The sequence below is a fragment of the Epinephelus moara genome, chromosome 13 (genome assembly GCF_006386435.1).
Source record: "Epinephelus moara isolate mb chromosome 13, YSFRI_EMoa_1.0, whole genome shotgun sequence".
Lineage (NCBI taxonomy): Eukaryota > Metazoa > Chordata > Actinopteri > Perciformes > Serranidae > Epinephelus > Epinephelus moara.
The window spans coordinates 1,556,267-1,567,546 of NC_065518.1; the positions used below are offsets into that span (position 1 = coordinate 1,556,267).

The 11,280-nt window shown below is 43.4% G+C and overlaps 2 protein-coding genes across 2 annotated transcripts in view; both read left to right on the top strand.

Moving 5' to 3' along the window:
• The window catches only part of srcin1b (SRC kinase signaling inhibitor 1b), a 183,511-nt gene that overhangs the window by 147,570 nt on the left and 24,661 nt on the right, over positions 1–11,280 (top strand). The window contains exons 7-10 of the mRNA XM_050059518.1: positions 116–1,062; positions 2,370–2,459; positions 6,537–6,577; positions 10,669–10,829. Of these exons, the coding sequence (XP_049915475.1) occupies positions 116–1,062; positions 2,370–2,459; positions 6,537–6,577; positions 10,669–10,829 (1,239 nt within the window). The remainder of the gene's footprint in view (positions 1–115; positions 1,063–2,369; positions 2,460–6,536; positions 6,578–10,668; positions 10,830–11,280) is intronic.
• The window catches only part of plaub (plasminogen activator, urokinase b), a 396,726-nt gene that overhangs the window by 27,007 nt on the left and 358,439 nt on the right, over positions 1–11,280 (top strand). The gene's annotated exons all lie outside the window — the stretch shown is intronic.

An 11,280-nucleotide genomic window follows, 5' to 3' on the forward strand; every position in this document is an offset into this window, starting at 1 on the left:
ATAATATATATATATATATGTATATATCCTTTGTCCAGTTAGGACTGATTTCCTGCCCTGAGACACCTGATCCTGACAGGCCCAGGTCTGTATCTGTTCTGTGATGTGTTCATAGAGGGAGATGGTGTATGCACCTCAGGACTCTCCGCCTAACCGCCGCCTCAGCAACCCGCCCATGTCTTCCCAGCATTCATCTTCCTCTGCCTCCCCTCAAGGCTCGCCATCCCGCGCCCGCCTCCTCTACAGCGGCGGCAGGCCTTCTTCCTACGCCGGGCCACCGCACCACACCCACTCCCTGCCGCACCCACACCAACACCCGCACTCCCAGTCCCACCACTCCTCTCCCCACCAGCAGCCACAGCTCCACCAGCCCCATCACACCCAGCAGGCCTTCTGTGCCTCCTCCAGCGCCATCCTGGAGCGCAGGGACGTGAAGCCTGATGATGAATTGGGAGGATCCAGGAGCATGGTGCTGCTGCGGGGAGACGAACGAGGAGGAGGCGGCATCTACGCGGACCCCTACTCTCTGGGCCCCGACACAAGTCGGCTGAGTCTCGCAGGAGGGCCTCACTCCCCTCTGCCAGCCAGAGCAGACCCTTATGGCTCCTTATACCGCCGTGGAGGAGGCGGAGGAGGAGGAGGAGGAGGAGGTGCTGGATCCATGCGTTCACTCACCTCCTATTCAGCAGCCGCTTTACAAGGAGAGCTGATGGAGACCAGTGCTCTGTACAGACCAGGAGGACCACTTTATAACGACGCCTACGCTGCATCAATGCTGGCCATGGGGCTGCGGGTGCCTCCACCTTCCTCCCCGCAGAAGATACCCGACATGAGGGAGTCCTATGCTGGCACCATGCCCAGCCGGGGCTCCCCTGGGAGGCAGAGTTTGAGGAGGGACTCTGTCACCTCCTCTGTGTTTGGGGACAGTCCCAAAGCTCGGGGCCAGGGCTCAACGCTCGGTCTCACCTCAGAGCAGCTCTGCCTGATGGCCGGTCCTGGAGGGGAGGGAGGGAGCGCCGGAGGCTTCGGCTCCCCTCTGCTGGGAAATGAAACGGAGACAAGGTAGGACGTATTTCTCAACACATACTTCTGTGTGCAATCTGCAGTTTTCATTCATACTAGATGCCACAAAATAAATCTTAGACACTGGACCTTTAAGTATGTTCATGTGCACATGTATGCACTTATGCACACACCATAGGCATATTTATCTGGATGTGTGATGATTATTTCAGCACTCAGCACACCTACACGTTGCACCTTTCCCTCCATGGGCAACGCCTTAGCAGAAGAAAAATTATGTTTTATCTCCCAGTATCCACCAAAGCATAGTATATTTGAAAACTGTATGATAACACTGTAACACAGGACCAGCTGTATAGTCCATGGATCAAACGCTTTGGCAGATGGTAGGCAAAGGTCCCCTCCTGAGCAGCCTGTTTCACATAGCTGTGACCGGTGTTGCCTCAGTGAAGTAGGTCACAACGGTGCTACATCTTACTTGGAGCTGCTGCTCATGTTTGGCCATCTCAGTATAATTTTCTACATCAGCATATTCACCATGCGCGACCGAAATGTGCTCCTGGAGCGTGTGCAGAACACGGGAGTTGTGCTGCCAAGTATTTTACGAATGAAGGAGTGAGCTCTTTATGTAGACTTGTGACACTCGGCTGCAAAGCATGACCATCTCAATCAAACTGGGACTTGTGGTCACCATAACTTAGCAGGCTGTGCAGCTGTCAGAAACTTGAACGATGAGTTTAGACAGTTTATTCAGATGCACCATCGTCTCCTGACTCAAAGCTGGCTGCAGATCTTTTTTAGTAAAGCAGTTTATACTCCAGCAGAGCAGGGTGGTATAAGATTGGCTGGTGTCACCGTATTGATTTGACTGATTCCTCAGTTTTGGGCTCTCAGCACTTTAAAGACAGTTTGCTGTTGGTCAAAGGTACAAACTCATGGGTCAGATTTTGCCGCTGCCAAAGCTCAGGGTGGATTTACTTCACTGATTCGGCAATTCCAATGAAATAAATTGATTTCTGTCTGAAATGTATAAATGCTGGTGTGAGTCAACCTCTGGTGCTCCTAACAGCAGTGTAGTGTTGAGAGTGAAACTGTAATCCTGGCTGGTCAATACTAAAAACTATGAGTCATTATCCGTGAGCTGTTTTATCGATACAACCATGAATCTTGAGGCGGGGATGAAAGTGATACCAGTCACACACACACACACTTCCTTCATTCCTTCCACGTACAAATGGAGCTTGAAAGTTGGAACATGGCGGGAGCACTGGGACAGTTTATAGTATTTATTATGCATTATGTAATTATGATAAAGTATTCTGTGTATCTCTGGTGTGTGAATCCAGGGAGCGTATGGAGGCCATGGAGAAGCAGATAGCGAGCCTGACCGGGCTGCTGCAGAGAGTACTGAGCAGAGCGCCTGAGGCAGAGAGCCCGTAAGACACACACACACACACACACACACACACTGAAAACACACTTTATATACAGACCATATTCCACACAGGGCACTATAAATACTTAACATCTCCAAACGATCAAACACATCCAGTACAACATTTATACCATATTCCACTGCCTTCAGAACAACAGAAATATAGAAAAATACACCAAATAAAAGTGATCATACCAAAAATGACTCGTATGCATCAGTGATACAGGAAAAATATTATCATTCATGTCCAGAATCTTAATTTAATGCCCACTACTGTCTAGGGTTGGGTATCTTTTGTTTTGTTTTTTCTGATACCAGTGCCGAACCGATACTTTTAAAACGGTACCGGTGCTTAAACGGTGCCTGAACTGATACCTCAAAATAAGAGTTTTTTATGGAGGTTGAAAAGTGGCACAAATGAGCCACCTTTCAGAGGTGTGTAGTATTTTGTTTAACAGTTTTAAGTTATAATAAAAACAATGTTTTTATTTATTTATTTATTGCTGAGGCAAATTAGAAATACCTAGAAATAAATAGGTATATGAACTCTGTTAACAGTTTTAAAATATAATAAAAAACACTTAACAATTAACATTACAATAATATTAACTCTGTTAAAGTCCGGTCTCTGTCGGCAGCCCAGGCTCCGCAAATGGCAACAAAAACATTTGGGTCCAGGCTGCACCAACCAGCCAGCGTGAGACCAGCGAAAGCAAGCACACACACATGAAGGCGGTGCACATCTAGCTCCACTGTGTTTGATAACATTGTTGAATGTAAACGGAAGTGACGCCCAATGGTGCTTAGCGTGCCTTTAAATACTAATATATACTCAACAAATGAACGAATGAATGAATGAATGATTCTGTTACATGTAACGTCCAATAGAGGGAGACATAGCATTAAAAAAAGCACTGAAAGGCGGCACCGTAATATGCGCTTTGTTTCGGTCCGGTAGGTATCGGTTGTGTAGGTACCGGGTTCATATAAGCACCGACTTTCGGTACCAAACCCTACTGCTGTCGATCATGGAGAACAGTGGTTCCAAATTGTTTTGCCAGGGCGTCAGTTGGTCCTTTAAAAAGTGTTTTTAATTCCTTTTTATACAAACTAGGCTTTAAAAGTAATTAAATAGTCTTTAATTTGAATTTTGGAGCCCTTAATTGCTACATGTGACTTTGCTGACTACTGACGTAATATTCTAATAATCTTTTTAACATTTGGTTAAAAATGATCCTGAAGAAGTCTCAGGAAGAATTCAATATAAGCGGGACAGTAAAACTGGTGAAACTGGCAGAGAACAAGGTCGATGTCGAGAGTGTTGCTGTTAGAGATTAAAATGTTTTTTACTTCTTGCCGTCCTCCACGATGGAATTTGCAACCAGATGTTTTGTAGCTCCTTCATACAAGAGAAAACACAGGCGATCTGGACACTACTGGACTAATTCCATAAAATAATAAACAGGAAATATTTGAGTTTAATATATTTTATTCCATTCCTTGTAGGAATATCAGTGTTGTGTGCCTTCAGCAGCCCTACACCATTAAACCTGTAACTTATGGGTTCATTCTAAAGACAAGAGGCCTTTCCTTTCAGTCTGGCGCTCTGTTGACTCTGTTAGCTGTAGCGCCGCATTTTGAATTCAGAGGTTGTGACATTTTGATGTCTTGTGATGTAAATGTCTGTTCTGTTGGCTTTGCTCACAGATGGTCAGCTAGCTGCTGTTACTGTTGGTCCATGTACTTCGCGGCCATTCGTTTTTCATTTCGAAATAACAAATTGAAACATGCAAAACCAACCATTACCTGTTTTTTGTTTTGAAATGACCAAACGAAAAAGGAAAAAAACGATCCGTCCGCCGTTTTTTATTCAATAATAAAGAAAAGAAAAATGAATCGTTATCCGTAATCTGTTATCCGATTTAATTTGGGAATTAAAAAAACACCCTGTGGGAAACTCCTTTCCCTATTTTTTGTTCGTTTCTTCTCTGTGACCAGTAAGTTGCATTCATGTGGTCTATGAAATGTACATACGGAGCATGTGCATTTCCTTTAACAACTAGAATATTGCTTTATCTGACATGTTATGCTAATAAATAACTTTTCTAACTAATCTAGGTCACTAAATAACTTTTCTAACTAATCTAGGTCACTCTACATGGACAGCAACTAACGGCATACCACATTACATGTCTGCAAAAAATGATATGCAATACGTGAATTAATAAAAAGTTTTATTACCATGGACCAAACGTTCCTTTTCGTCCGCCAGTTTTCTGTGAATGTGACGTCAATTTCAGTCAAGTCGGCAACTCCTGTTCCAAAATTATCTCTGAGTTGTTTTTCCGACATGAGCGGGTGTTCATGTGTATTTTCCCAGTCGGAAAGTCATTTTTCCGATTATTCCGACACCACATGAATGCAACTTACTGGTCACAGAGAAGAAACGAACAAAAAATAGAAAAAGGAGTTTCCCACAGGTTTTTTTTTTCAATTCCCAAATTAAATCGGATAACAGATCATGGATAACGATTCGTTTTCCGTTTTCATTTTCTTTATTATCAAATAAAAACGGGAGATGGATCGTTTTTTCCCTTTTTCGTTTGGTTATTTCAAAACAAAAAACGGATAATGGTTGGTTTTCCGTGTTTCAATTTGTTATTTCGAAACAAAAAATGAATGGCCGCGAAGTACACGGACCTGCGTTTCCATGTGTCAACATAGCGCCCCCTGCCCACCCTCTAGTCTCCACGGGTTAGCTTACTTTAGCCTTGGCCGCCAAAACACGACTTTAACCAAGAGATCCCTTTGTGGTAGAAAGGCCCAGAGGAAAATTTCTCCCAACTGCATATCATCCGCATCAGACGGGAGCTAATTTGGCTAGCGGCGCTGCTCATGTGCGAGTAGCGCTGGTAGCGCCGGTCCTAGTAGCTGTGGACAAACACCTCAGGTCTCCTCAGGTGGGTAAGTGGCTTCGCTTTGAGCCGCAAAGCCCCTTTAGCATTGTTAACTATGTTAGCATCATTGGCCATGCTAACACTGCTAACACAGCTAACAGTGATGCTACAGGGGTTTGCCTGTCAACACTACGCTGCTTACTCACTAACTTGACCTGAGGGGAGACTGGAGGGTGGGCGCAGTTTTTCCACAGCAACGTTGGGTCAGGATGGTGTTACTGGCGGTAATCGCTGAATGAGTGGTGTTGCCACCTTCCTCCCACCGGACCCAGCTGGTTCACAGTGCAGAGCAGCTAATGCTAGCTAACCAGTGGAGACCGAAGGGTGGGCACTATGTTTCCACAGGGTAACGACGTCTGTCTTCACACAGACACAAAAATATTCTTGACAGTTAACCAGTTAATGGTTAGTCTTTAATGTCCCTAATCTCTTGTAAACAACACGGCATCACCATGGCAACATATCATCATGCATGTTTCGTTTTACTGTCCCGTCATGAGAGAGGAGGCGTAGGCGTACTTAGTCGTGCAGAACACAGGTATCGATCTTGATTGCCGCCATTTCCGTGGCCTGTTGTTGTCCTACTGCCTTCAAGGACCTTGGGGAAACTAGCACAACATCCATTGAGTTCCTTGCTTTAGGAGACAGGGTGGAGTGCCATATCCCCCTCTACGTCACCGCTGCTCAAGAAATGAGCAGAGTGTCAGAGCGGATGGGGGCTGACTTTGTTGATAACTCCACTGCAGAGGTGTGAACAGCGTGGGTGCTCCTCAGTTTCAGTCGGCAAAGTGTCCCTAAGTCCCCCGGCGTGTGCTCGGCTCAACGAAACCCAGATTCTGATCATTTTAAATAATATTAATATAAAGAAAAAGATTTTATGTCATGATAGTTTTAATAAAAGAATCAGAAAACTTTTCACAGACCCTGCTTTGAGAATCACTGCTGTAAGTGAACAAGCAAGTGATGTCAGACACACACACACACACACACACACTTAAAAAAGCTGCCAGCAGCACATACAGTATATTTCCCACATTTTCTCACCATATATCAATAGCTTCTCAGTAGCTAAGTCGCTGGTGTGTTCTGGCTGTAAGTACTGTAACACTTGCCTCTTCCAGGGAGAAGATTGAGTCAGCCAGTGACTGCTCAGGAACTGACAGTAAGTGCTTCCTACTAAAAAAAAAAAAAAAAAAAAGAGACAAACTATTTCCTATCACTGCCTGTCACTGCTCCCCTCTGCTGCCTGTTTGATAGCCACATAAATTGGCTCTTCTTCCTCACAGAGCTGCTGCTATTTCATTTTCTCTGCATAATTCTTAAAGTGCCTCATATGTGATCGTAATGGCTGACTCTGCAAGCTTCTTCATACTGTGTGTGTGTGCCGGCTTTTTGCTGCTGTGTAACTGCTGCTCATGCTTCTTGTTTTAGCTGGACGAACTAAAAAAAAGAAAGGTAGCTATGTGTTCCTGAAGTGTCTGGTACCTGTTCCCCCGTGTGCACCCCACTGTGGTCTCTAGTCTTTATTTGGATCCCTGTTAGCTTCCAAACAGTGTGTGTGTGTCGTCCTGAAGGATTTACCTCCCTCTCAGCTGGTGTCCTTCACTGTCCCTTCCTTCCCTGTTGTCGTGAGTAAAAAAAATCATCTGAGTTGCATTAATGCTGGAACAGAAATATGTTGTGAGATGACGAGATGATCCATGTTCAGAACGCCCAGTGAGCATCTGAGCAAGTGTTTTGATGAAGCTGCATGTTTTCAAAGGTGAATAAGAGCAGAATAGAGTTCTTGTAATTAGGGATGCACCGATTTATCTGACAATATTCGCCCTGATGACTCCCATCAACCTGTTGGCACATAAGTTGACACTCACCATCAGCAGTGGCCGATGTTTTTCTGTTGTTGCACGTCACTTGCAGGCTAAAAATCAGGGCTTGAGACAATAGAAAACACATTCAGAATGAACAGAGATCTTCCCCCAAATACCTTCAGGAGAGAAGGACGCAGTAAACTCACCATCGAACAGGAACTCACCATGATGATGCTTTATTGTAAACAACTAAGAGGTATTGACATCGTCAGCTAGTTAGCATTAGCTGTTAGCAGCCAATTGGCACCATCAATTTATAAAACTAACAAGATGCCAAATATCAAGATGGCGCCTAACCAGTCTTATGGAGTCAAACCTGACATCGTCATGACAGATTTTTACAGGGTTCCCACGGTCTGGGAAAACCTGGAAAAGTCATGGAATTTTACAGTTATGTTTTCTAGGCCTGGAAATGTTATTAAATTATTCAACATTGGCCAATTATTACATCAATTGGCCAAAGGGGGGCGCTATAGCAACCGATTGAAATTGCAATCTTTGAATGGGCATATCTCATTAACCTTTATTTAACCTGGAAGTTCCCATTGAGATTAACAACCTCTTTTTCAAGGGAGACCTGGCCAAGATATCTCATGCCCCGTATGTGGTAGAGACATGACACTTTGCACAGAGATGCCTCTCCTCATGAGGAACACATTTGCTTACGTAGATATGTAGAACAGGACGCCTCAAGGTGACTGGAGAAATTTAACTCTAATTGGCAACTGGGTGGCGCTATAACAACAGAAAAATGCTTCAAAATGGCTAAAATGCGACCGATCGCTGTGGCTCCCCCTGTGGACCAATGTTGGTGTTGTTTCTAACGTTTGGTATGACTAAGTCATGGTATGGTATGCTGTACATAATCACAGAAACTGTCAGTGTGTCATTCTGTCTGTCAGTCATTCATACATTGCTCTTCTTAATGGGTTCAGTTGACTATTTAATCTGCAATTTCCTATGACCTGTATCCCAAACATACACCATGTGAAACTGTACATGGGCAACTGTGCACTCAATGGGTATGGACTAGTACAGTAATATTCTGTGGATAATCCTCCACGTAATGTAACATCACGGCAAATTTATTTTCTTTAGCTTAAGCTTAATATAGTTTTAATTTGCATCAATATGTGACAACGTTTTGTTTCCAGTCGGGTCCTTTTCGTCGTTGTCTCCCTGGGTTCATCTCTCCCTTCATGTGTGCCAGCTCGCTGAAATTATATTTGAAACAGATCTGTTTAAAAATGGTGGATAAATTGGGCAAGTAAAAAAAAAAATCCTGGGAAAGTTTGGAAATTTTGTGCATGAAAATGTGTGGGAACCCTGTTTTTGAATGTCTTCTCTTTGCTCGAGGAACATTTTATAAATATAAAACCACCATGGATCAAAACTTTATAATAGACAGATTCAAAATTGACCTTGTTTACAGTTCGAGTTGGTCCGTCAACAGTTTGACAGACGTCTCTAATACAGTGGTGGTCTATGGGAAAAATGATTTTCGGGCTGCAGAGATTTGTTTGCGACAATACTGTGAGACTGAGTGGCGTTCCCGGGAACCTAGTTGGGAGAGAACAGGGATCTTCCCGGGATGACTTTGGGACAAAAGGACGCAGTAAACTCACGATCAACGTGTCCCTGATAATGCTGCATTGTGATCAACAAATTCATGTTGAGATCAGCAGGAGAGCTAGTTAACTTTAGCTGTTAGCCGTTAGCAGCTGGCGGCTGCAGCTCACAGGTATTGGAGGTTTCATTGAGTTACATTATGATACAAATCAAATATTGGATGAAGGTAAATTTTAATCTTTTAAATGTAGTTTTTGTCGAGAAACTTGAATAAATTCAGCAGTTTGAAGGAAATTAGTCGATGTTTTCACAATGTAAAATAGAGTAGAGAGGAAATTATATATTATATATAGTGAAAAGAATTTTAAAGCAGTTTCTAATGTGAAAGAAGGTTATATTGAAAGTTGTTTTATTTATCTGTATTATTGAATTTGTGCTCATTCAGAGGTTGTGAAGGACTGAATGACTAAAACAGTTCAGTTATTCTTTTATAATGACGACTGATGAACAACAAAAGAAAATAAACAACAAGAACAAAAAAACAGAATCAGCCAAAGTGTTATTTTAAACACTGGTATCGGCCCATCGGTGCATTCCTAATTCCTTTAGATAAAGTGTTGAGTTTGAGCTGCTGTGTCTCAGATTTAAAGTATCCAAGAGCATTAACATTGGAAACATTTCATCTTATGTCAAATTAAAGATGAGCGTGAGCATTTTTAATCTGCTGTAAATTAGAATGGATTTTTCTTTGGAGTCGTTTTGTTTGTTGAACATTTATTTCTGCTGTAATTTTAGTGAATTTGCTGAGTGACTGTTTACGTCTCTATCTCTGTCCTGTTTAGATTAGAACAATAAAGGTGTATATTTAGTGTATATTTTACTCCGATAGACTCAGACTGTTTTTGTGCAGTGAAACACAGGACTTATTATTCTTAACTGGTGAGGCAGCAGAAAGTCATTTGGGTAACGACGACTGTCAGACGCTCCTCTAAAGCCATCTTGAATTATGGTTATATATACTCAGAAACTCCCCCAGTGGCTGCAGATCTCAGGGTCAGGGTTTCTAGGACACACACTGCAGCTGAAGTGGGACGTCGTCACCTCGTCTGCGGAGGTGTTGGAGGTGTTGAGATGTTACTTTCAGCCAACGTGTTGTTGTGTTGCTGAGTCCAGACTTTGAAGTGGCTTTAAAATGCAACTCCTCAATCCGTTATCGATTGATTGTCTTGTAGTTATTTTCCCTCTGTCTCGTTCTGCATGATGCGTGTGACTCAACACCCTAATTACTGTCAGAGCGAAGCATTCATCGTCATTTCAAAGGATTATCTGAGTTGGAAACACTCATGCATTTGGGCTGTCTGGGGACTTATAATGAGAAACTTGGATGTAGTGGAAATGCTGTTTTTCACTGCTGATCCCGTTTGTCCCTGAAGCCTTTCCATGCTGTTCATCATTGTTAAGTCCACGTAAGACTGTAATCTCCACCCTTGACCTACAGCACAGATAGAACTTGTCCTGAATTGCTGCTGCCAAATCCTGGAACAACCAATATCCAGTCAAACAAAATTGTTTTTCTACTGGATGGACATCTGAGGTCATGAGACTGTTTGGGGATTTGTCTTCTAAAGACTGGAGCTCTCTCTGATGCTCTATGAACAGTTCTTTAATTTCTCCCTCAAGCATTCATTTAAAACCTTTTGATTTGCTAACAGTGTTTTGGGACAACTTCTATTAGTGCCGCTGTGCTTTAAAGGAACCCAGAACAAAGCGCAGAGAACATCCTCTGAATTTAAATCCTGCTTTTTCCACTGGGCAGCTTTGACACCATCTGCTCCCTTGGCCCTGATGCCACCTCCACCCTCGGGGGCCAACCAGCCTGTGACGGTGTCCCGTCTGCAGATGCAGCTCCACTTACAAGGCCTGCAGCAGAACACCAACGCGCTGCGCAAACAACTGTCGCAGCTGCGCAACATGCAGGTGTGTGTGTGACTGGGACGGAAACAGCAGTTTAATTTTGTGTGTGTGCAGTTAACACCAGTATACACTCAGGAGCAAATTTACAAAGATTAGATTGCAGCTGCTGAAGCACCATGAATTGCACATCATTTGCTATCTGCTCCGTCTCAAGGGCCGACTCACAAAAGATATTGTGCTGATGATGTTACAGTGCTAAAACACGCCCGTAAAGTTTTGCAGATGAGCCGTCTGGCCTTTTTTATGTCTGATTGCAATTAACCATGTGGCAGAGTTTAAATGTCGCCTCAACAGTCAGCAGAACAAAAACAGAGAGAAAAGGAAAACTGAATGGTTGCAGGTTCTGACCGATGAGATGCAGGTTCTGACCAATGAGCTGCAGGTTCTGACCGATGAGATGCAGGTTCTGACCAATGAGCTGCAGGTTCTGACCGATGAGCTGCAGGTTCTGACC